Source organism: Cervus canadensis, chromosome 1 (assembly GCF_019320065.1).
Source record: "Cervus canadensis isolate Bull #8, Minnesota chromosome 1, ASM1932006v1, whole genome shotgun sequence".
Classification (NCBI taxonomy): Eukaryota; Metazoa; Chordata; class Mammalia; order Artiodactyla; family Cervidae; genus Cervus; species Cervus canadensis.
The window spans coordinates 92,311,832-92,338,503 of record NC_057386.1 but is presented as its reverse complement, the minus strand read 5'-3'; the positions used below and the strand labels follow the sequence as shown (position 1 = coordinate 92,338,503).

The 26,672-nt window shown below is 40.3% G+C and overlaps 1 protein-coding gene across 1 annotated transcript in view; it reads left to right on the top strand.

Annotated features, from left to right (window-relative positions):
• FGF2 (fibroblast growth factor 2) overlaps nucleotides 1–26,672 on the top strand; it is a 52,670-nt gene that overhangs the window by 15,314 nt on the left and 10,684 nt on the right. The window contains exon 2 of the mRNA XM_043487071.1: nucleotides 23,541–23,644. Within this exon, the coding sequence (XP_043343006.1) occupies nucleotides 23,541–23,644 (104 nt within the window). The remainder of the gene's footprint in view (nucleotides 1–23,540; nucleotides 23,645–26,672) is intronic.

Genomic DNA, 26,672 nt, shown 5'->3' with positions numbered 1-26,672 from the left:
GGTATTTGTCTTTTTCTGACTTCACTTAGTCTGATGATCTCTAGATCCATCCGTGTAGCTGCAAATGGCATTATTTCATTTTTTATGGCTGAATAATATTCCATTTTATGTATATGTGTGTGTGTGTGTGTATATGTATCTGTATAAATAGATTATGTCTTCTTATCCATTCATCTGACAGTGGGCATTTATGTTGCTTCCATCTCTTGGCTATTGTAAATAGTGCTGCTATGAACATAGGGTACATGAATATTTTTGAATTAACAGTTTTGTCCTGATATATGGAAGAGCCTGGATTCTGATGGGCTTTGTAAGCCATACTAACAATTTGGTCTTGATCCTCAAGGCAGTGGGAAGTCAGTGAAGGATTTTAATCAGGAGAGTAAGAGTATCAGATCTGGGCTTTTGTAAAATCACTCAGACAGGCATGTGGGATAGACTGAAGGGTATAAAGCTGGGAGTAGGGAGGAGCCTTAGGGAATTATTGCAATAGTCCAGTTGAGAAATGTAGTTCTCTTACACCATTGCCTGGCATATCATAAGTGATATAAATGCACTAGGATGGAAAGGTCTCCATTTTGTCAACAGAAAAAAGGAAATTATTGAAATGACACTAAAAATATTATCCCAAGTATAAAAATACAAAAAAGTACTATATACTTAACAGAGTAAATATGTAGGCTAAGATCTGAAAAGGGGATATACCAAACTGCTATGTAGTGCTTAAAACTTCAGAAAGGGAGCTAGGATTGAGAGAAAAGTAATGAAGGGGAATCTTAACTTCTTTATCTGTGTATTTGGAAAATGTTAACAATTACATATCCATATTTATATAAAAATTTCTAAGAAGGATGAGTGGGGGTGAGGGAGAGGAGGCGAATGTTGGGGTCCATGAACATGAAAGGATGGAGAGAGATGAGATAGTAACCAGTAGGTTCCTGTTTTGGGAGGGTGGAGCTGTGTGTGGAGGCGGTCTTTGGCCATTGGTCACACGGATGGACACAGCACACCGACTGACTGACTCTTGGAGATCAGTGCTCAGGTCTGTTCTTGCTCATTAGAAGGAACCTACTTCTTACTCCTTCGTCTATTCCTTGGCTTATTTTCATCCAATTCTTGGCTTATTTTCCCTTAAGTCCCACTCAGATGCGTGGCCTTGGTTCTTATCAGTGTAAATGCTTTGCTTTGGGAATGCTCTATTTGAAAGTAGAACGTTACTTCTAATTCACTATAATTTCTAAGTAGCATTCACCACAATTCTGCATAATATATTTTACTCTTCTAAGGTGAATCATAACCATGTTCTTTGGAAAGGTCCTGGGAAAGACATGAAGGGACTGTATCAGATCACAGAGGGGTGGAGTAAGTTTAATGGAAGCAGAGAGACTCTGGGAAGGGAGGAGATGGTCACAGTTGGAGTCTGGACTGACCCTGTGCGTGGGGTTTGATATACGAGCAGCGACGCTCACCAAAGGTCAGTCTGACTTTGGAGTCTCATCACTGAGGCCAGCCCTGCTAGTGAAGATGCTGTGGAGGGCAACAGCTAAACAGATGCTTGTCTCCTGATGACTTGGCGGCTCAGTTTGTAGGGAGACTGTGCAATATTAGTCAGGGTTCTCCAGAGAAACTGAACCATTAGGAGATATCTGTGGGAGAGGGAAGGAGAGATTTAAGAAACTGATTCATGTGATTATGGAAGCTGGCAACCCGTCAGGCTGGAGACCCAGAGAAGAGGCAGATGTTGCGGTTCAAGTTCAAAAGACTGCTGGGAGAATTCCTTCTTACTCAAGGAAGGTCAGTCTTTTGTTCTGACAGACCTTCAGGAGATTGGATGAGGCCACCCATGTTGTGGAGGACAATCCAATTTACTCAGAATCCATCAGTTTAAATATAAACCGCATCCAAAAACACCCCCACAGAAACATCCAGAATGATGTGTGACCAAATATCTGGGCTGCATGGCCCAGGCAAGTCGACAGTGAGATTAACGATCACAGGGCCTTTGTTGGCATAAATCCTGGACTGGCCTAAGTTTTCAACCCTGGCTTGGGCAGTCCCCCCATATTCACAGCGATGTCCCAAGGACGTGGGGCAGATGGTTCCTGAGAGGCATAGACTGGCCTCCTGTCAACGCCAAGGTGGTTTGGTTTTGCTTTGGTCCCCACCGAGAGCCCAAGGAGACTCCACCTTCCATGACTGGTACCTCAGGGGACGCGGCAGCTAGGTTCCTTCTCCTCCTCCTCCTCTGCTGTCTCCTCCCCTTCTTTCTCTTATAAGTTGAGATATAATTGACATATAGCACTGTATTAGTTTTAGTAATATATCAAATCATTTTTATATGTATATATTGGAACATGATCACAACAGTAAGTTTAGTTAACATCTGTCATCTCTCTTAGTTACAATTTATTTATTTTTTTTTTATGATGTGAACTTTTAAGATTTACCCTTTCCCTGGAGAGGGAAATGGCAACCCACTCCAGATATTCTTGTCTGGGAAATCCCATGGACAGAGGAGCCTGGTGGACTATAGTCCATGGGTCACAAGAGAGTTGGGCATGACTTCACGACTGAACAAGATGCTTTTAACCCTAGCACCAGCTGGCTGAGTGAATTCAACCTTTCTGAGCCTTGATTTTATCATCCAGTGTTCTCTCCTGCGGTAGTAAATATTGTTAGGAATGAAGAATCCTTGGAGGTGAGAACAGTGCTGTAGAGTGTTAGACTTAAATTCTTGTCCCTAAAAATGGGCATAGTTTTGGCAAGTCATGAAACTTCTATGTCTCAGAATTCTCATCTGTAAAATAGGAGGTGGTTCTTTCCAACCCTGAAATGTAGGTATGTGTTTATCAAGAGCTGAGAGAACAAAAGCATTTCAAAGGTGGAGTTTATAGGTAAAAAGACTGGCAGCACACAAATAACAGATATTAAGTAGTCAGACATACCATCCATGTTTATATCATACTGAGTTCTTATCATTATTAGGAGAAGCAAATTTCAGAAAGTAAAAAAATCAAACACAGATTTCTTCAGTATTGAAAGCTTTTATTTTTAACAATATTACCATTTGAATTAAAAAAAAAATGATTTCTCTTAGAATTTCTAGAGTAAGAGAAATAGTTTGAAAAAGAAAAAATAAAAGATCTACCCTCCCAGCAGCTTTCAGTTACACAGCACAGTTTTGTTAACTGTAGACACAGTGATGTACATTACACCCCCAGGGCTGCTTTCTAATTTTAAGTTTGTACATTTAGACTACCTTTATCCATTTTGTCTACCTTCCCAGCTCCCTGCCCCTGGCAATCAATCCATCAATCTGTTCTCTGTATCTATGAGATGTTTTCTTTTTAAAGATTCTACGTGAAAATAATATGCAATACATATTTTTGTCTGTTGGACTTATTTCACTTTGCATAATGCCCTTAAGATCCACTCACGTTGTCATACATGGCAAGACTCTTCTTTTTTAATGGTCGAATAATATTCTGTGTGTGTTTGTGTATATGTGTATTTCACATTTTCTTTATTCATTCATCCATTGATGGTGGACACGTTGTTTTCATGTCTTGACTGTTGTAAAGCTGCAGTGAACATGGGTGCAATTTTTTTTTTTTGAGTTAGTGATTTTGTTTTCTTTGTATAAATACCAACAGGTGGGATTGTTGGATCATATGATAGTTTTATTTTTAATTTTCTGAGGAATCTCTGTACTGTTTTTCATTAGCTGTTTTCTTCTGGTTCTCTTTTCCTTTCCCCAACATATGTGGGTTAGCCTTGCTTCCTTAGGATTTCTGAAAACAAGAATGATGACACTATTCCAGAAGAAATGTTGTTATTAAACAGAAAAGGATCCCCAACAAGATCAGAGCGGTGCTTCCATGTGGAGATGTCTGGGGCTGCTGTTGCCTCTGGTCATCCGTAGGATGACTGCCGTCCCTGGTCTCTGTCAGCTGCCATCTGCTCCAAAGGTCCCCTGCTCAGCTGTCATCACAGACGTGAACTGGGCCTCAGATGCTGGTTTCTGAGGACCAGACAGCAGAGAGGAGTTGAGGCTGTAGTCTGATTGCGTAAAACAGGTGCTAGTTTTTCTTTTTCTTTTTTTAATATCATATTCTAGTCTGTGATTGGAAATGTCTTTCATATATCATCCTCTTATTCTTAATTAAGGAAAATTAGCATTGACTAGAAGCAGGGGTATCAGCGTAACTAGAGGTTCTTCTGTTGTAGGCTGAGCCTCATGAGAAATCCAGGACAGCACAGAAGTACAGGAAGGGGGATCAGATGCCTTTCTGCTCTTCAGTACACATCACTGGTGCTGCTGAGAGTGAGCAAGGACGTGAGGGAGCGTGGTGAGGTGTTGGGCCAAGAGCAGGGGAGTTTTCCCTTGTACTGTGGGTCTCCCTTACTGCACCTTGGACTGTTGGGTCTCCTTGACCGACTCTCCTGGTTTATATTCTCAGGGACAAGTGCCTCCCCACCGAGAAGCTAAAAGGCCATGCCAGGCAGTGCCACCAGATACAGAGATTTCAGCGTGTCCATTTTGTAGCAAAACGGCACAAAATGACAAACCCTCTTTGGTGCCTTAGTTACTGTTTAAAAAAAAAAGGCAAACGTGTTCCGTGTTCCGCTAAATGATGAGCCTAGCTTGGCCAGCACAGTGTGAGTGAATACATTTTTAGGAAAATGGGAATGCTGAAGGACACTATGTCTGGGATAGTTTTTTTCTTTGAAGCAGGTGGCAGAGCTGTCTCTGGCGGAGAGGTGTGGCTGTGGGCTGGGGCTTGTAGAACATGCTGTAAGCGTTGTGGCTGCTGTCGAGGATGGGAGAGGACAGAAACGTGAGATGTGCCGACGGCTCACTTCAGGCTGGAGACCCACATTCCTGATAACACCATCTGGGTGGTTGTGTCACTTCTGGGTACACTTCCGTTGTGTATGTTCAACATGCAAGTGCGGAAGTGCAGAAACCAGATGGCTATATTGGTCTAAAACTTGGAGCTTAGGTTTTAGAAGTGCTAGAAGGAAAAAGCAGACCTGAGAGATGACCCACATAGTCCAGAGTGACAAGGGAAGCCCGAGAGGCTACGGACGGGTAGATAAATGGTGGCCTCAGAGTCGGTTACATCAGTGAGGCTATAAACCCAGCCAGTTAGGTTATACCACATCATGGCAAAGCTGCTCTCAGATGATGGCGTGGCCATGAAGGTGGTGAATGCAGGTCCCTAGTGTTGATAAGCTAAGGATCTTGGAGGCTAGGTTTTTGGTGGGTCTTCTACATGAAACGGAGAAGGCAATGGCACCCCACTCCAGTACTCTTGCCTGGAAAATCCCATGGACGGAGGAGCCTGGTAGGCTGCAGTCCATGGGGTCGTGAAGAGTCGGACACGACTGAGCGACTTCACTTTCACTTTTCACTTTCATGCACTGGAGAAGGAACGGGCAACCCACTCCAGTGTTTTTGCCTGGAGAATCCCAGGGGTGGGGGAGCCTGGTGGGCTGCCGTCTGTGGGGTCGCACAGAGTCGGACACTACTGACGTGACTTGGCAGTGGCAGCAGCAGCCCGATCCTAGTGGAAACGGCAGTTCGGAAGGACTGGCTGGACCCCAGTGTGCTCAGCTCCCAGTGGTGTTGCAATGACCTGTGATGACCAGCAGCCCTTAGGATTCGAGTGTTGCAAGGGGAAAGGTCTGGGTGGAGTAAGAAAAACATCTTTTGGTCAAGGCGACTGTTTCCTATTTTTAAAAACATTGGTGTTGGGACAGGTAATCTGCAAAGCACCTTCCTAGTTTAACAGTTCTTTCCATGAACCTAAAAAAATGCACATCAGGAGTTTGATCCCTTGTATTACCCAGCTGGAAGAAGAAGCCTAGATTATGAATATTCTTTTCTTCATGGGAAAGTCACCTTTCCCAGAGCCACAGAAAGTAGAATATGTCAGAAATTCTTGGGGGAGAAGAAGATTTAAAAAAGGTAAAAAGTATGAGTTGAACAAAGTGAGATGTATTTTGTGTCTGGTTTTGGAAAAATCTGGGCTCTGGGGTAAAGAATCAGCCTGCAGCGCAGGAGACACAGGAGATGCGGGTTTGATCCCTGGGCTGGGAAGATCCCTGGAGGAGGAAATGGCAACCCGCTCCAGTATTCTTGCCTGGAGAAGCCCGTACAGTCCATGGGGCTGAGAAGAGTCAGCTGAGCACACACTTGGAATAGCTTACTTGGGAGCGTGACTGTCTTTCAAGCCTGAGATAGGTTTCCGTTCGGAGCATCTCAAGAACAATTACCTCCTGTAACTAAAGCCTTGACTTATTCCTCTAAAATTAATGGTGAGACAATGATGGGTACCTTTATAGATGTCTATTTTTTTTTTCGCTTTTTCATAGCCCTCATATGTTTTCTGGAGGAAGCAGAAAGGATAAAGTAAATCAGGGGAGCAGACAGGGTAAGGGAGGTAGAAAGTACAGAGGGAAAGGAAGAAAGAGGAAAAACACACACACACCCAAGAATACGCAAGAGAAGATTTAGCCTGAAACAGACTTTCATATTCAGCCTCCTGAGTAATTAGTTGTCCGGGGCTCTTGGCATTCTCTTCAGAGAGTGGTTCCAAATCTGGGAAGGAGAAAGCAGCAAAAGAAAACAAAATGCCGACTTTTCATGGCACAGAGGAGGGAAATACATTCAGTGATTGATTTTAGGCTCCTTTTTTGGGACCCAAGTGTGAATACTAGAGCCAGATGCTATATGCTTTGCTATTTGTACACTTTTGCGACTTTTTAAAAACTCTGTAAGCTATAGCAATTAACTCTTTGTCATTTTGTTATAAAGAATAAGAAGACACAGTATAAGGCTTTCTTTGGGAAGATAAATTCCCTTGAAAGTGAAAGTGTTAGTCACTCAGTCATGTCCGACTCTTTGTGACCTCATGGACTGTAGTCCGTCATGCTCCTCTGTCCATGGGATTCTCCAGGCACGATTACTGGAGTGGGTTGCCACTCCCTTCTCCAGTGAATCGTCCCAACCCAGGGATTGAACCCAGGTCTCCCGAATTGCAGGCAGACTCTTTACCAACTGAGCTACCTACTTCTTGGTATTTTTCTCCATTTGCCACTTCCCCCCGCCACTCTCTTCATCCTAACACAATTCACTGTTTGAAACAAGGCACAATTTCAGCATCATTTCAACCAGCTATTCTTTGAAGAATGGCAAGCGAGAAAACAATAGAGTAACTTGCTTTTCAGGGCAGTGCCACTCAGCACCCAGCCAAGAGAGGAGGATTAGGATTGCTGACGTTTAACCCTGGGTCCTTGGCTCAAGCAGTCCACCAACCTGGGACTCTGCCTCCTTATCTTGAACTGCAGAGTCCTCACTAGATGATTTCCAAGGGCCAGGCTCTGAGGATTTTTGACTTAGATTCTGTTGGAGGTTCAAAGAATCAGTTTGGGGAAAGGGCTGATAATGTCATCAGAAATACACATGGCCAAAGGAAAGACCATGAGCCAAGACTAGAGGGCACTTCATGCCAGGCCTGTCCCTGAAGATGGCCGGACAGTGATGCTCCTAAAGCAGAAGACCTGAAGACCACAAGTGGCTCTGCCTGAGGCTGCAGGAGACGCTGCTGTCACCAGAGCTCAGTACAGAGGGAGAGTGACAGGCAGACGCTGGCTTTCTGAACAGGGGTTCGACTTCATCCATTCCCTCACCAGAATGTGTTTTGGACAGCTGTTCTTGAAGATAGAGAAAAATGCAAAACTGTAAGCAAGTTGTTTGTTATTTCTGCCCTAGTCCTGCCCTCAGCAGTCCTGTTAAGGTCATTCTCATCTTTCACATTTGTACAGGTAATAGGTAGACCTGGGTTTAGGTCAGCTGTGCCTTTCTAGTTGTGTGATCTTGGGGAAGTAACTTCATTTCTTTAAGTACAAGTTTCCTCATCTGCCAAGTGGGGATGCTAGCTAATGATAGCTACCATGTTCATATTGTATGAGTACGTCAGATAGTGAGCCCTTCCTGGATGTCAGCTGTGACTATTGTTTGTTGTTCCTAAAGCTCCCCTTTATAAACTTACATCTGGTCTATCTTCCAGTGCTTGAGATACCTACTGCTGGGTAACAAACATCTCAGAATTTAATGGCCTGAAATGACCACTGTATTGTTTCTCCTGGTTCTGTGCGTGACTCTAGTTCAGCCGGATGGTCCTGCTGCTAGCACAGTGTGAAGTGGGTCATGCACCTGCAGTCAGACGGTGGCTGGAATGGGAACGCCTGAAATGGCTTTACGTACATGTCTGGTCCTTGGCAGGGAGACTGGGGCCCCAGTGAGCTTTCTTCACATGGTCTCTCCATGAGACTACTCTGGGCTGCTTTACGCCGAGACTGGATCGCAAGGGCAAAGCTCCAGCCTGTAAGCACTGTTTACATCATGTTTGCTAACGTCCCATTGACTAAACTCAGTCAGCCTGGCCCAAGACTAGAGTCAATATGGGAGGGACGGACTACACAAGGTATGACTATCAAGAGGTGTGGTTCATTGCAGCCACCAAAATAAGTCTCTACCACATCCAGTTTCCAAACCCCTACTGTCTGGAAAACATCTTCACTTGGACGTCACTCTTGTAGTTTGAACGTAACTAATTCACTTCCAATTGAGTATAGGCGATTCGTTGTTCTCATTGATGAGCATGGAGCTGGTGCTGGATCAGAAAAGACAGCCTCATTTTGTCAGCTTTCCTCCCAGATTATTCCAGCAGTTTTCTTCCAAGTTAAAAACCCAAACACAACTCCCCCCTCACCTTTTTATTTATTTATTTTTAACCAAAATCTAGATTTCATGAAACCTTGGCATTTCTTACTTTGTTCTCCACCCTCACTGCCACCATTGAAATCCGCATCCTCATTGTCTTGCATGTGAACAACTGCAGTAACCTTTCAGTTAGGTTTTCTTTAAACACCATTTTCAGTTTGATACCTTTCTTTTCAAGAACCTGCTGTATATTTGTTGTTCTTACTGCATCAAACCTGCTTGTTTTCCCAGTGCCTTATTTATTGGACTCTACTCCATTTATACAACTCCCTTTTTCCACTGCTGTATATCATCCATGCTTCAGAATCAGAGAGTGAGGAGGGAGGGTACTTAATGAAAGAGTTTAAGTCCATCTACATTATAAATATCTTCAAACACAGAGGGGAATAGAGGAGGTAATGAGGAGGCAGAGCAAAAATCCTGGCTATAAAATGTGAAGTGGAAGGATTTTACTGTTGCCGTTTGTGTTTTGGAGAATTAGGTAAGAATTAAAGGAGGAAACTGGGTACTTCAGGGGGTTGGAAATTAGATCCCTTTTAATGGAATTCCTTAAGTTTAAAAAACCTTGGGCTGTCTCGTTCTGCATTGCACTGCTCCTGGCTCAGCTGGGTTTTACATCTGCATAGTCGGTTTTGCTGTTATCAGTGGTGCTGGGTGTATGTTCTGATGCGATGCTTGGCCCACACTGAGTGCCTCATGAATGTTTTCATGAAGAATATAAGCAGAACTTAGTCAGACTTTTTATAAACTAAAGTGGACAATATCCACAAAGTATAAGAAAAGGATGTACTTATCATATTAAACGGACAGAGATCCAGAAGGCAGTTCTGCAAACTATGTTCGCCACTGAAAGCAGACGTTTGTTAAGTAAGCGCTCAGCGCATGCGCTCTGGATGCTGACTGAGGCTGGGGTGAGTGAGGCTTAGCTAGTTAGGCTGCTTGATGAGAGCACCCGTGTCTCCTATAGATGGGCATATAAAACGTGTCAGGAACGTGGGAAGTGAGACCTATTACATTTTTCTTTTTCTTTTTTAGACCTATAAGCTTTTTGAATCAGATGACATTTTAAAAATAGGATGCTGAAAGAATAACTTCCTGTTCATATGAGGGAACAACATTTATAAAGTGATAAACACAGAAAGGCATGAACCTAAGGAACTGAACAAGCATATTCAGTTAATTCCTGACATTATTTTGATGGTTCATTTTCATTCCAAAGGCATCATATTTTTTGTGAAATCAGTGATAGTTTTTAACCTCAGTAATTGAGATTCTGTGTAAGGAAATGGCCAGTGTTTCGAAGGACCTCTCCCACTCCACCAGCTTTCAACCACAGTTTCAAATACACTATTTTAAAGAACTTAACTCCAGAGTAGTCCACTTAACTTTATTAACTTGGACTTCAAGGCAGCTGCATTCTTTGGGGTGGAGCCATGCTCTTCTTTCACTGTGACCCTGTTTTATTCCTTTAACATCACAGCCGAAGAAGGGGCCCTATTTCTTCCTGGAGACTTAGAGGCCAAGGAGCTGTTTCCAGCTTCCTCCTGAGTCCGCCCAGCGTGTCATGCAGGGGCTGCAGGGGAGAGCTGTCCTTGGGAGGGCCTCCTCAGAAGTTCTGGGGATGGGCCTTGAGCTCTTGGCTGCAGTCAGGGTTTTCCAAAGTGGAGGCCCCACTAACGCTCGTCATTGACTGAGAGACGTGCCGCCAGGGCTATTTTCATGAGGGTCAAATAAAACTCTCTTGTCTTCAGCCTGCTTTGAAAGGTGTTTTCCTAATGATTTTACCAGTCAAACAGAATGACTGTGTGGGAGAGTGTAGTTGAAGAGCTGGAACACTCCGGGCCACTTCCCTTCTCCACCCAGTGCCCCTGCTTGCCTTTCCCCCTGAAGCTCCTCCTCTCTCAGGCACACACTCGCTGCTCTGTTTTCTGTTCTGGAACTGCCTGAATTGTGAGATTTTTGAGGAACTCCTCAATCCAGAAAGAAGTGCCAGGAACACAAACAGCTAACTGGCATTCATCCCTAGGGGAGCTGCATGACCAGCCAGGCTGGTCACATTATCTCCATGGGGCACTTAGCTTTGAGTGAGACCTTGGCGCTCTCAAATTGTCCTAGAAGTGTTTCCAAAAGGTAGAAAGAATTGCCAAGAAAAGGCTGTAATCAGGAGGTGCTGTATCTTTTGGGTATGTTGGACTGGTTGCAGAAATACTTGCTGGAGGCAGTGTATATTTTTGCTGTTTATCTTCATCTGATCTGCTTGTGATTTCAGGGAACTCTGACCAGGTTAATAAACCTTTGAAACGGATTTCTGATTGGTGATCCATAAGCCAAAATGCGACGTCAGTAAAGTGTGTGCGTGCGTGTGTGCACGCTCTTGGCTGGTGCTGAGTAGTGGCTGGCCCATCAGTTGGGGTGTATGTCCTGTGGTTTGTCATGGTCCCCACTATTCCCTTCTCCTCCTGGTCTTATCACCAAGCTGCTTCTCTCTTGTCTGTCACTCACACGATCCCTGCCGGCTTTTGAGTTTGATACCCCACTTTTAGTACACGTGTTTTCAGTGGTCCTCGAATGCTGAACCCCATTTATTCTGAGACAAAGGAGCTGATAAAGATTTTTCAAGAAAATTTAGAAACATCAAGTGTTATTTCTCAGTGAAAATATTTCTCAGCTTCTAGCAGGCCGCCCCTGACTGGAGGTCTGCCTGACTTGCAACAGTCTGGCCCACGTTAGGCTGTTGACTTCCTCAGGGGCCTCTCTGCCACAGTCCGCCCAGACAACACAGCAGCAGTTCTGAAACCTGGCGCTTCCCCCTCCAGCCTTGGAAGGCCGCTGCTGGAAGATGGCTCCTCATGAGTGGTGCAGATACCTGCTCGCGGAGCTGACGCGTGTCCTGTTTATTCAGTAAACACTATAGGAAATACGAAGAAATGCGAAGTGCCCACATGTTTCAGGGTCAGCAGGGCAGTTCTTAGTATTCTATTACTGATGAAAAATGTAAAGATCTACAGCACTCTGCTGTCTGATGCATACAAAATCTTTCAGTCTTTTTTTACACAACTGCTTTCTACTGTCTGTCTTTTTAATTTTACTTTGGCTCCCTTTGTTATTCAGCAACTTAGCACTAGGTACATGATGGTGTATATATGTCAGTGCTGCCTTCTCAATTCACCCTACCTTTACCTTCTCCTGCTGTGTCCACAAATCCATTCTCTGGGAGGTTCATCAGTACCATTTTTCTAGATTCCACATGTATGCATTAATATATGATACCTGTTTTTCTCTTTCTGACTTAATTTGTATAAGAGACTCTAGGTTCATCACCACCTACCTTTTAAATATGGCAACAAAGAGGTAGCAAAAGTGATATTTGAACTTCATTCTTCTTTCCTCGATCCCATGTTCCTTTACCATCTAGTGAAGTATTGAGATGCTGTGAATAGAGAATGGAAAAAATGGAGAATCTATGGGGACAGAATAGCCCATAGACCATGTAATGAGCCTCTGTATAATTGAGAATTCGATAGAATAAGCCATCAAAAAAAGAATTTTCAAGTAGTGATTCATCTTGGAATCATTTCATATTTCCTCATGATTATTAGAGTAAAATCATTAAAATGTAATGTTAACTGAAGCTTTGCATCAGATTTTTTATACTGTATTGTATTGTGTTTTATTCCATGTGCCTAGATAGGACTGAGATCATAGTGAATGAGTTGTATCTAGCGGCATGTATACACTGGAGCCTGATTATTTGGTTTATGGGCTATTCTACCTATGGGTTCTTAATTCCACCCATTTTTGTTCACTAAGGAAATGGAAGTTATAGTAAAAATAATATTTAAAGGAGTCTCTCTTCTTTACATTATTTGACTTTTTTCTTTCTCAAATAATTTGTCTCTTAAATCACAGTCAAATATTAATTATTAAATGAGATGACATTTTGAATTAGTTGGCTGACATTTTTTAAATGAAAAAATGTGAGATAATTTTAGATTCACTTACAATAGTAAGAAGTAACACAGAGATTCTGTGTCCCCTTTGCCTGGTTTTCCCCAGTTGTAACATCTTATAGTGCCTTTCACAGTTTCACACCGGGATGTTGACATCAACACAGCCAAGACACAGAACATTTTCATCATCACAGAGATTCCTCAGGCTGCCCTTTTATAGCCACACTCAGTCCCCCAAGCCCACCTCTGGCACCTGCCAGTCTCTTGTCCATTTCTATAATTTTGTGGCCAACTTATTTTTAGAAACATTTCTCCAGTAGTTGGCCTCTGGGAAGAAAATAGCCATTAACACTTACTTAGAGCAGATGAGTTTTGTAGGTGGAAGCTGGTAATTGTGCATGCATACTCAGTGCTGACTTGGGTTGCTCTGCCAGGAGACAGTGTGGGGTCCTCAACTGCAGATTACTGAGGTGTCAGAACTGAAACTATTCTTGCCAGAAAATGCCTCTGCCAAAGGCTGTCAGAATTTTCCCTCCTGAATTACACACCTCCACAAAGCAGGCCAAGAAATGACTTGGGTGGCAAGCATTTCTAGCCTCTCCCTGACACTAGAATAGTCCCATACTGTCTGGGATCCCGGGTAGCTATGGAAAGGGTGAGGGAAGGTATTTTCTCTGTCAGCTTGTGATTATCTGCTGATGAGGGAACTCTTTCCTTTCCTTTCCATCTTTGTAGTTATCTTTGCTACTGTGAAGCTCTGCATTAACCCCGTATTGCACTTGGAGCTTCTGGAATGTGTCGAGGTGCTAAATCGTCTTTCCCTCTTCCTTCTTGTCAGTCTGACTTCATTGTCTGATGCCACCAACAAAGTAAAAGCCATGATGTGTGTTAGTCACTCAGTCTTGTCTGACTCTTTGCGACCTCATGGACTGTATCCCACCAGACTCCTCTGTTTATGGAATTCTCCAGGCAAGGATATTGGAGTGGGTTGCCATTCCCTTCTCCAGGGGATCTTCTGACCCAGGTCTTAGGCATTGCGGGCAGATTCTTTGCCATCTGAACCACCATTATTGTTGTTTAGTTGCCAAGTCGTGTCTGACTCTCTGCGACCCCATGAACTGCAGCACTCCAGGCTTCCGTTCTTCACTATCGAGTTTGCTCAAACTCGTGTCCATTGAGTCAGGGTTGTGATTCAGCCATCTTATCCTCTGTCACCCCATTCACCTCTTGCCCTCAGACTTTCCCAGCCTCAGGGTCTTTGCCAGTGGATTGGCTTTTTGCATCAGGTGGCCAAAGTATTGGAGCTTCAGCATTAGTCCTTCTAATATTCAGGGTTGATATCCTTTAGGATTGACTGGTTTGATCTCTTTGCTGTCCAAGGGATTCTCAAGAGTCTTCTCCAGCACTGCAGTTCAAAAGCATCAATTCTTCCATGCTCAACCTTCTTTATGGTCTAACTCTCACATCCATATATGACTACTGGAAAAACCATAGCTTTGACTATATAGACCTCTGTCGGAAAAGTGATGTCTCCACTTTTTAATACACTCTCTAGGTTTATCATAGCTTTTCTTCCAAGGAGCAAATGTCTTTTAATTTCATGGCTACAGCCACCATTGCCATTGTGTTATTAGAAGAATCTAGAATCATCTAACGTCTGCAGCTGTTTGGACCTGTGTTACATTTGCTCTTACCTGTAGCTCAGGTAGCTCAAATACTTCCACTTTAGGACATGAAATAGGAGATCAAGAGATACTGGAAGAAATTGATTTTTGTAAGTTTTTATAGATTGGAATTGATTGTAACAGCCCTGTCTTTGGCATAAATCAGCTGTACATTAAAATTTCTTATTGTAGGAATTAAATGATATGGTTTAGACATAAATGGCAAATTTGATGTTTTGGACATATTACACTTTAACTGTTTTATATATGTTGTCATCATTGGTAGTCTTAAGTCTCATAATGAAAACAGTTTTTACGTTGTAGCTATAAGACTTGATACAGAGAAAGATTTAATCAACTCATAAAGTCCTGACTGAATAGCAATGAAAGAAGTCATGGATTTCTAAGATCCTTCCCTTCCTTCCTATTTTTCTTTATTATGCTAATTTTAACCTTTGAAAACTGAAGAGTTGCTAAGAATTTCAATGAACTGTGTGTCTAATAATGTTCCTGTTTATAAACTTAAGTAGCCAGTTGAGTTGTTAAGAGATTGGGATGTATGGGATCCCCCTCCCCACCCCAGGGTGATGTACAAAAAGAAATGATAAAAAAAAATGAAAGGTTAATGAGAGTCAGTATGAATGAAGCTCCTTAGTCAGATTTGTGTTTTGTCCACACAAAAAGGAATAATTGAATAAATCCAGGTTGCTGACCTTTGTTGTCTGATTACTACCCTCTGGTATTCCACACATATGGAGATTTAAAGCTTTTCTGTGTTTCTTTTGTTACGTGGACTCCTTTGCCAGTTATCTGTGCATTAGGAAGTTTTTAGTGCAGTCTTCAGCATTAAACTGGATGAATTTTGATGTAATAAAATAGACCAGTAGCTTATGCCTTGGAATTTAGTTATTAGTTACTCATGAATTACAGTTCCAAGGAGACAACTGAACCTAACTCAGTTACTTTTTGACTGAAAAATATTTTATTGTAAAGCTAACACACTTTATCATCAAGTTTTACATTAATGTTGGTTTTGAATGAGTAAGGAAGGAATTAATATGTGTGCAGTGTTCTGAGAGGAGGATGTCAGGAATATGAGTACTGTCAGCTGTAGACCTATATAGTGATCCTTGAAATACAGTATTAGACAACGGCTTTCTGATTATCTTTGTGTACTAAATTACAAGTTTCACTTTGCTTTGACTTCAGATTATTTAAATGAGAAGTAACATTAATGCTGGACCAACTAAAGAACACCATGCATTTGCCACCAGAATGTAAGCTACGTGAGGGCAGACACTTTGTAGTTCTTGGTTCCTGTTGTATTTCTAGCTCCTAGAGCAGTTTCTGACACATGAAGCAAGTGTGATACCATTTTGTTGAATGAATTAATAAATAACAAATACAGGACAATAGGTTGAGAAATTGTATAAGGCCTGTGTCTTCTTTGCAGTAAGTACCTTTTAGTTTACTTCCCTTGAAAATAGTGAAATTATAAATTTATTTGCTATAGGAGAAGTCAGCCTGTGGTAGGACGTTACATGCAGCATAAATGACATATTTGTGAAAGGTATCCCATCTACACTTTGTAGATCATACGCTTTCCTAGATATTCTAGATAAAGTTTCCTAAAAAATTATACAATTCTTTGAATTTCAAAACAAAGCAATAGAAAGAAGCAGGTATAAAATAGGGGGCCAGTATCTCTGATGATTACTATGTACTAAAACTTTTATATATGGGGAGAGATCTAATATCTAATCTTCACTGTATAACCTTGTGCACTAGTAGTTATTTTCAGTTGTGCAAGTGAAGAGGTCAGCTCAACTGGTAAGTGGGGAAACCTGATGAGTCCAATTCTGTCTGCCTCCAAAATCCATGCATTTGACACTGTGGTATTTTTTTCTGAGTACTACAATCTAACTTCTGAGGTTTATTTCATCCAAACTTCTTGAAGAAGTTGTCTGCATTCACTGTTCTCAAATTCTGTGACTAATCCAGTGACTACTACTCAGCTTGTATTACATCACTTCTGTTGTACCATTTGACAGTGAAGGTCTTTTCAAAGGTCCCACTTAAGATTTCTGTCTTCACTTGGTTTTTACTTTCCCCTACTTTTCTACTTCTGACAACTCTCTTGGGGGTTCATTAAATGTATTGACTGTTTGGCAGGAAAGTGATATCTTAGCTATATTGAGTCCTTCCATTGGTAAGCATACATAGCTCCCCTTTTAAATCTTTTCAAAATTACTTTTAATAAACTTTTGTAACTTTATTCATAAAAGTCCTTGGTACCTTTAGTTATTATCTCAAATGCTATCTTTTTTTTGTTTTTAATTACATGTTCCAACAGTTTGTTGTGGGTTATGAAACTCCACTGATTTTTATGTATTCTTGTATCAGGCAACCTTGATAAGTATTCCCAATAGTTTGTTTGTATTTTGACTTTAAAAAAACTTTAGCAGTAATTATAAAAGATTTGTTGAAGAGTTGCAGAGGTTTTACAAGTTCCCCTATGCCTTTACCCAGCTTTCCCTGAAGTTAACTTCTTACATAACTTACACAGAAGTGTGGCACTTCAGTCAAGAGTTAAAAAAAAAAAAGCTGATACTGGTACATTACTGTTTGCAGACTTCATTTAGATTTCACCACTTTTTCCACTAACATCCCTTTTCTGTTTCAGAATCCAATCTAGAATATTATGTTGCATTTAGTGTCTTAATTTTAATGCATATTATTATTCTACTTGCAAAGGGGAACAGTTTTGTCTCTCAGTTTCCAAATCTCTGTATGCATGTGTGTGTGTGTGGTGGTGGTGGTGTAGGGGTTAGGTATGTGTATAGTACATACCCCACAGGCTGGTTTGGACTGTGTGTGTGTGGTGTAGGTAGGTACTAGGTGTGTATACAGTACATTCCCCTCACAGGCTGGCTTAGCGAGCGAGTGAGAGTGTGCGCGTGTGTGTGTGGTGTAGGTAGGTATTAGGTGCGTGTGTAATACATACCCTCACAGGCTGGCATGGACTGACCACACTTCAGGTTCTACACCCTGTACTCCTGTAAATGTTGGTGCTCCCCAGGATTCCGTCCTTTGCCCTTTAATTCATGCCTGCTACACACTGTTCTGGATCTCATTTTAGTCTTCCTGTATGGGTCTGGAGCAGCCTGTGCATCCAAGGTAGCCACTGTTTGCTATTATTAACCAGATCTTTATTCTAGTAGATTTTTTCTTTGAGCTCCATGTTCATAGAGCTGACTATCTTTTGTCTGTTTCCAAAAACCATATTCTTTTACCAGAGACAAACCTCTCTAAATGTCAGCTTCTTTATTTATGAATGAGTAGGGTGCACTGCAATGACCTCTGAAGTCCTTTATAGCTCTAACAAGTTAGTATTTATGATTTTAAGGTTTATCATCCTTTGAGCCCATTCAAAAGAAAATGATACAAATTCCAAAAAAGGAGTTGCAAAATGTTTTGAGCCATAGTAGTCACATTGAAATAATCCTTTGGCTGGCTTTTTGGTTATACTGTGTAACTAAATGTGTCAGATGTTAATGGTCTGAGCACTTGAACATTTGAGTAGTTTACTTAATGTGATCAGTTTCTGTTTCTTTGCTTACCTATCAAAATCATTTTAGAAAGACCATGTAAATTTTCCTTTGCTAAAGACTGTGAAGTAAAAAGCAGACAACTGTTTATGGATATGTAGATGGGATTGAAGATGTAACTGTATCATGATGGGACCAAGTGACGACTAGTGAAGTGTGTGTGTGAAAGTTGCTTGGTTGTGTCCAACTCTTTGTGACCCCATGGACTATACAGTCCATGGAATTCTCCAGGCCAGAATACTGGAGTGGGTGGCCTTTCCCTTCTCCAGGGGATCTTCCCACCCCAGGGATCGCATCCAGGTCTCCCGCATTGCAGGCGGTTTCTTTACTAGCTGAGCCACCAGGGAAGCTTGCCTAATGATAAGGTTCTTCAATTCTGTGCCTTACAGCTTTTGTTTTTATGCTACAGCAGAGGGGGAAAAAGTTGAATTGTAAGCTTAGATAACTTGGATAACACACTATTTTTCCAAGTTCGTATCTTACTGGACTTAAATATCAACATTAGAAAGTCATGAGAAGTCTTATGATCAAAATTGTTGACTTCTGTGCATGCATCCAAAACCTGAACATAGGTTGGTGGTCTCCAGCATGCTGAAAAGACCTGGGCTGTATCACGGTTCAGAGGTCCAATTTAGAAAGGTTTTCTATTGTAGAATTTTTTTTAAAGAACTTTCAAAATGTAAAATATAATGTAGATACAGGAAACCACATAAAACAAATTCATAAATGAATGGGTTATTACTAGGTGAACATTATTATAATCACCACTCAGGTTAGAGAACAGAACTTTGCCAGCCACCCCAGATGCCTCTCTGTGTGCACCCTCTCCAATAAAGTACACAGATTTCTAAATACTTTGAATTTCTTAGTAGTTTCATCAGTGATAGGCATCCTTAAATATTCTAGTTTAGTTTTGCTTTTTAAAGTATGAGCTTTAGGCCTTTTTTAAGTCTCAGGTCCTCCTTCCATCTTTTTTTCCTCCATAGTAACTGACTGTTGAGGAAACTAGATTATTTGACCTGCGAGGTTTCTCAGTCTGGATTTATGCCTGTTGCTCGAGCTGTCTCAGACTTGGCTGTCTAGGCTTTGTGGCTATCTTCTGCCTCAGTCCTGAAATGACATTCTGCCTGGAATATCATTCGCTTTAATCTCCCTACCCTGTACCTTGTTTGTGAGATTATCTCCTACATATCTTTCAAACCTTAGCTCAAATCTCCTCTCTCCTAGAAAGATTCTTAGATTTTTTTCATCTAACATAATATGTCATTTTCCGTAATCTCATAGCACCTGTATAATACTAATGTACAATATCGAGGACATTATAACAATGAGTTCCTTTACCCATTTTTCTTTTGCAAGTGAGATGCTTTCAACCCACCAAATATTCACTAGATATTTCTGTGTGCCCGGCATGGGATAGAGACAGATAAAGTATAGTTCCCTTTTGGATGATATGCTTCTTACATCTCTTTTAATTGAGATATTTCCTCTTCCTCTTGTTACTCATAAATGCAGTTATTTTCAGTCATGTCTAATATGGCATACACTTGGTATTTTATACAGCATACAAAAATTGGCTCACAATGGATCAAAACCTAAATATACAAGTTAAAACTAAAACACTAAAGAGAAAAGCATAGGCATGAGTCTTCATGACTCATGAAGTTAGGCAATAGTGTCTCAGATATGACAAGCAATGAAAGAACAAAATCAATAAATTGGATTTCATGAAAATTAAAAATGTTTATGCATCAAAGGATAACATCAAGAAAGTGAAAAGACAACCCACAGCATGGAAGAAGATATTTATTTGCAAGTCAGATATCTGATTAGCGCTTGAATCTAGAACATATACAACTCAATGTGAAAAAGACAAGTCTACTTAAAAAATGAGCCAAGAATCTGAATAGACATTTCTCTAAAGATACACAAATAGCCAATAAACACATGAAAAGATATTCAGCATCAGAGAAATGCAAATGAAAACTAAGAGATAACCACTCTGTACCCAATCAAAATGACTATAATAGGAGAACAAAACAAAAACCCAGGATTACAAAAAAAATGGCCTGGATGTGGAGAAACTGGACCCCTTAATTTCTTGTGACAATGTAAAATGGTTGCTTTGGAAAACAATCTGACAGTTTCTCAAATGATTAAACATAGTACCATACTGACTTTTCAGTATATGCCCAAGAGAAATGAAAATGTGTCTATACAAAATCCTGTACAGAAATGTTTGTAGCAGCATTATTAATTCATAACAGCCAAAAACTGGAAACTGTCTATCCAACTGGGTGGGTAAATCAAATGTGGTCTATTCAATGGAATGTTATTTGGCAGTAAAAAAGAATGAAGTACTGATTCATGGCTATAATGTGAGTGAAACTTGAAAACATGCTAAGTGAAGGAAGCCAGTCACAAAAGACCACATACTGTATGACCATCTTTATATGAAATATCCAGACAAGGCACATCTATAGAGATAGGAGGTGGATTAGTGGCAGCCTAGAGTTGGGATGGTGGTACTGGGAACACAGGAGGTGTGGGATGAACATGTTCTAAACTAAAATTGATTGTGGTGATGGCTGCACAACCTTGTAACTCTATTAAAAACCACTGAATCACAAATACTTTACATGAATTGTATCATACATGAATTATATCTTGACTTAAAAAACAAAAGTACCAGGGGCACCAGTAGTTTTAGTACAAGAGCCATTGACAGTACTTAAACATCATGGTAACTCTGGAAAAGAACTTTTAAGCTGGAGTTAAGTGATATGAACAACTCAAGTCAGCTAGGCAAATAAGTATAGGATCGCTTACCATCCTGGCAGAGTTTATTTTTTTTTTAGCATAGTTTTCGAATGATGATGTTAAGAGAATAAGTCTCAGGTAAATGAAACCTACCTGATCTCAAAAGGAAAAAATGTCAGATCAGGTTAGTTGACAATGTTATTCTTATATTCCATATACTAACTGATTTGTCAATTTTTGCTTCAGACAATTCAGTTCTGTTTATTTTTTTCTTCAGGTATCTCTCATGATTATGAAATAACTTTGTTCATATCTAGTTACACTAGTTGCCTTGAAGTCCACATCATCAGATACTAATATAGCCATACCAGCATTAATAATTAGGGTGTGCAACTTATGTATTTCCCCACATTATTTTCAACTCGCTTGTATCTTTGTATTTAAAGTGCTTTTCTTGTAAACAACATAGTTGGGTTTTTGCCTTTTATCTTGTTGACAGTTTTTTCCTTTAAAAAGTGAAGTATTTAGTTCCTTTACATTTAATTATTGATATGTTTGGGTTTATCTGCCATCTTGGAATTTGTTTACCCCATTTGTTCTTTGTCCTTTTGTTTCTCTTTTCCTGCCTTCTTTTGGGTTGTAGTTTTCCATGTTCCATTTTTCTGAGACAAAATGGTCCAGTTGCTAACTATTTGGGTAGTTCAGGAGCTAACTTTGCTCTGGAACTCCACCTTGTCCTTTCAGATTTCTCTCCATCCTCCTTTTCATTTGCTGACGGCTCGGTGCTTCTCCCGGGCTCTCAGCTCTGTTCTGCTTCCAGCCTTCAGTGGACAGCTGCTTTGCACTCAGCAAAGCCTAGGTGATTCAGAAGGCTCTCTCAGCTCTTCTGTTCTGTCTTCTGCTTCTTGGGTGTGGTGGTTGTACACTAGGTGCAAGCTCTGTAGAACTGGCAGGTGGGTATGGAATTGCTCTTTGATATCAGCAGCTATTAAAAGTCTGTAAAAGTTCAGCTGGTTTATTCATACTCCCCATTTTGGCAGGATTCTTCTTCTTCCTGTCAAAAATGAAAGCAGGTCATCTCTTTTTGGGGGGAAGGGACCCCAAATGTGGAATTCTTTATGTGAAATCTTGTTCAGATCTCTTTGTACCTCAGACCTGATGGGTTTTTAAAGAAAATCTATGATTTTTGTGGATTATCTAGCTTCTTATTGATTTAGGCTCTGGTTACTTTTAGTCTGTATTTTTATGGTTATATGGTATTGACAATTAATGTTTACTTTTTAGTGGCTTATCAAATAACAGTATCCAAACATGAATTCCCAAGGAATCTATGAAAGGCCAATGAATAAATGAATGACAGTTACTTTTGCTTCTGAGTCACTGGTATTGACCACACATTAATATCCATAATCTGCCTTATGAACAGTAATTATACATGTACAAAATGGTGGGCTAGAGCTAGGTTACAGTTTATTGATAAAGTGCCAGAAAAAAGTTTAGTGATTGACTGTGCAGTCATGAGCATTTATACAACTTCATGAGTTAAAAAGAGATGCTCATGTATCATATATGACTTAAGGATCTAATCATTAATAGAATTTTGCTTATATTTGTTAAAAATAAATCTTATTTTCTACATTTTTCCATAATGTGAAAAACTTTATGTTTTCATGACTTGATTATATTCCTTTTACTTTGTATCTTTTATGTTTCTGCAGAAGAATTTCACCTGGAGTGACTGGTACACTGAGGAGAATCAGACATAAAATTAAATGTCCAACAAATGCCTTTTTTACTTGATTCCCTTTGTGGTAATTTATAATGCAGGTTATGAGAAGCACAGTTCTGAGATGTTTGACAGTAAAGAGTTAATTTGACTTACCAAGAATTTCTTAAATTTAACTGGCCCCAGAACCTGTTTTTTAAGTAATCTCTGTTAGTCAAAATACATTTTGGAGAATGCTGCCTCTGAATAGCAAAAGAGAAATTTTAAACTTAATTTTCATTGAGTTGATTAGATGATTATTTGTCCATCTAGCATTACCATGCTTATGTAATATCTATTTTTTTGTTTTCTGACAATCTGTTTAATATTGACAATGTAGTGTAACACATAGGTCATCCTCTTCAGGATTTTATAGTCTGAAAATCTTCACACCATATAAGCAAATTAAGTGTAAACATTATTTTTTTGCAAATATCTAGTTAAAAAACAATCTATATATCACAATCTGTCCATAAAGAAAGATGAATGCATTTGGTATTGTATTGAAGGGAAAGCTAGAAATAAGATGTGCAGAAACTCAAGGAAATACAAACCAAAAGATAATAGCAATTATATTTTATTTGTGAAGAACAGGTTAAAAATAACTTTTAAAGAATTTAAACTTAAGCAGTAGTGTGAAAATTCTCTTAATTGGTTTATGTATTTATGTATCCTTCAGATATGTTCACTCAAAAAAAAATTTTTAGTTAACAAGGCCAAGTGGAGGTAATTACCTATTGAACAAGAGAAATTCTCCATCTGTCCCTCTTATCAGCTCACTGACACTGGAGTGAGAAGGGAGTCTGGAGGCACTTATGCTCCAGTGGGTCATCTGCTCTAATAGGATTTAACTGACATTTCACCTCGGCCCCCAGCTCCTTGCCAGGGTGGACTGGCTGGTTGCCCACGTGTCTTGTCTTTTCCCTGCATGTTGCATAAATGTGTATGTAGATGCCTCATTTTCCTATGATGCTACAAAGGTAATTTTTCTGTTACTTACAGTCAAACTACAACTTCAAGCAGAAGAGAGAGGGGTTGTGTCTATCAAAGGAGTGTGTGCGAACCGTTATCTTGCTATGAAAGAAGATGGAAGATTATTGGCTTCGGTAAGTAATGCTTTCTTATTTATATTTTTTTCTTTAACTTTTATTGCTGTGAATTTACTAGTATTGGTATTTATTAAATCTTCATTAAGGTTTTGCAAATATTATACCATTTAATCTTCACATTCATATAAATAGAGTATTATACTCTTATTTCACAGATGCAAAAACTATAGTTCTGAGGGAGCATTAAAGTAACCAAGAAAACACAGCTCGTGTGAGGCAGAGTCTGGAGGGCACGCCAGGCGGTCTTGACTGTCTTGACTCCTGAGTAGGCACTCTAATTCATTGCATTTTGCTGCAAAGCTATTAAACTTTAGTTATAAAAATATATTGTGCAGCTGTCTGAGGAGCATTGGGATGGACATATAAAATTTTGAGTATGAGTTTTTAAAGCTTCTTTCAAATTTGACATACAAAACACTATATAGAATACTCTTTGCCAATCCCATATACTGTAGCCTACCAGGCTCCTCTGTCCATGGGATTTTCCGGGCAAGGGTAGTGGAGTGGGTTGCCATTTCCTTCTCCAGGGGATCTTCCCAACTCAGGGATTGAACCCAGGTCTCCCGCAATGCAGGCAGGCGCTTTACCCTCTGCGCCGCCAGGAAGGCCTGTGGGTTCCTCACTTAAGTACAAATGCCAGCTCTGCCACTTACTCGCTGTGTGCTCCTGGGCAAACTGTGCCGAGTTCGTTCCCTCAGCTGTGACACAGAGACAGTAGTGCTCCTCTCTCAGTTTTTGTGCAGACTAGTTTATATCAAGTGCCAAGATCAGGGTCTCTTATACATAGTAGGTGCTCAAAACTTTTACCTCCTCCTCCTGTTCTTATTTATATATAAGCTCATTTACGAGCAGAGACTTTTAACTTTTTATCACTGCCACTCCAGGGTCCTCACTCCTGGCTAGGATCTTCTCCATTAATGCAGGTTCTCTGTCAACTTCACCATTATTATTACAACTGGGATTGCAAGTCTGTTGACCAGACTGCGTGGGGAATGATGCAGGGAAACAGAGCAGTATAATAGACACAGACCCTACTTGTGTCATCGTGGGAGTAGAAAAGACATGTACCTAAGTGTGTGTATATATACAAACCTCGGCCATGATACCATACCAGTAGCAGTTAGCAGCTCTCTATAACTTTCCTCACAGAAGGGTATCTAACAATACTGGTGTTTTGAGCTTATACAGATAGTTTTTGATTTTTTTTCTGAGTGAAGCTCTTTGGATTTCCTTTTAGTTACTTTTATGGCATGTAGTTGACAATGTCACATTAGTTTCTGCTCTACAGCAGAGTGAGTCAGCTATACATAATACGTTCTTTCTAAGAGGCCGTTCCCATCAGGTCAGTGGGGTTTGAGTAGAGCCCCTGTGCGATGCGGTAGGCCCTTAGAGCCATCTGTTTTATATGTGTATATGTCCATCTCAGTCTCCTAATGTAGCCCTCCCTCCCGGGTAATTATCAGTTTCTTTCTTACACATGTGACTCTATTTCTATCTTTAAAATAAATTCATTTGTACCATTTCTTCAGATTCCACATATAAGCGATATCTTATATTTGTCTTTGATTTACTTCACTCAGTATGACAAGCTCTAGGTCCATTCATGTTGCTACAAATGGCATTATTTCATTTTTTTATGACTGAGTAATATTTCATTGTATATACATACCACATCTTCTTTATCCATTACTCTGTTGATAGGCATTTAGGTTGCTTCCATGCCCTGGCTATGCTGCAACAAACACTGGGGTGGCGTGTATCTTTTTGAATTACGGTTTTCTCCAGATATATGCCTAGCAGTAAGATTGCTGGGTTACATGGTAACTATTTTTGGTTTTCTGAGAAACCTCCATACTATTCTCCATAATGACTGTACCAATTTACATTCCCACTAACAGTGTAGGAGGGTTCCCCTTTCTCCACACCCTCTTCTAGCATTTATTGTTTGTGGATTTTTTTAAATTAACGACCATTTTGACTGATATGAGGTGATACCTCATTGCTCTAGTAATTAGTGATGTTGAATATCTTTTCATGTGCCTCTTGGTCATTTGTACATGATCTTTGGATTTCTGAAGGGACTGAAACATACTTACAGAGAAAAAGAATATTCACTGATCATGTGATTAAGATATATTTATTGTGATATTATGTTTGTGATTTTTGCAGGATAAATAAAAGTCTAGGTGTAGTGGTGCTTTCTTTCTCCCTTTTTGTAACTGAATAAATTTTAGAATGATCTTCAAGAATAGCCAGTGTCTTTTGAGTGTACTAGATACTGTGCTAGGCATTAGGATTATAAAACTGAATGCAAAATGGCCTGTGCCTTTAAATGAGTGGTAGTCCTGGGGAGGCAGAATTGTAAATAAGTATTTGTAGTAACGTGTAAGGGGATTGATGTGTTCCTTTTCTATCTTGCATGCATGCATAGTAATATAGGAAAGGAAGTGATTAAATGTGTCTAATTGGGGAAGATGACCTATAAGAGGCTTGAATGGAGATTGGGTTATGGGTAATTTTAGGACACAGCACACGCAGAGACATGGATGCAGGACGCTTACTAGGAGTGTCTCTAGAAGTACAGTTTACTACTGTGGGAGTGTAAGGTGCAAAGGCAGTACAAGGTAGAAGGGAAGAGGTGTGGCTGGAGAGGTAGGTAAACTGTCTGCTGAGGTATCTAATGTGTCATGTTGCAGTCAGCAGTGGGAAGCTGTGAAGTGTTTTAAGAAGAGACACATCAGATTTGAATTTGAGAAAGTTCTCTTGCAGCAATGTAGAGGATGGATTGGAGGGGGACAAGACTGGCAGAGACAGACCAGTTAGAAGGCTATGGGAATAGTCCAAGCAAATGATAAGAACCTGGCAATAATAGGATGGAGCAATGAAGTTGATCAGGTTTAGAACTGGAATAAAAGAAAAAGTCAAAGTCAAAGATGACATCTGGTTTTCCAGTTTGGATGAAGAGGTAGATGAAAAAGGGGTTAGAGGAAAAGAGCAAGTTCTAGGAAAAGGTAATACAGGTTCA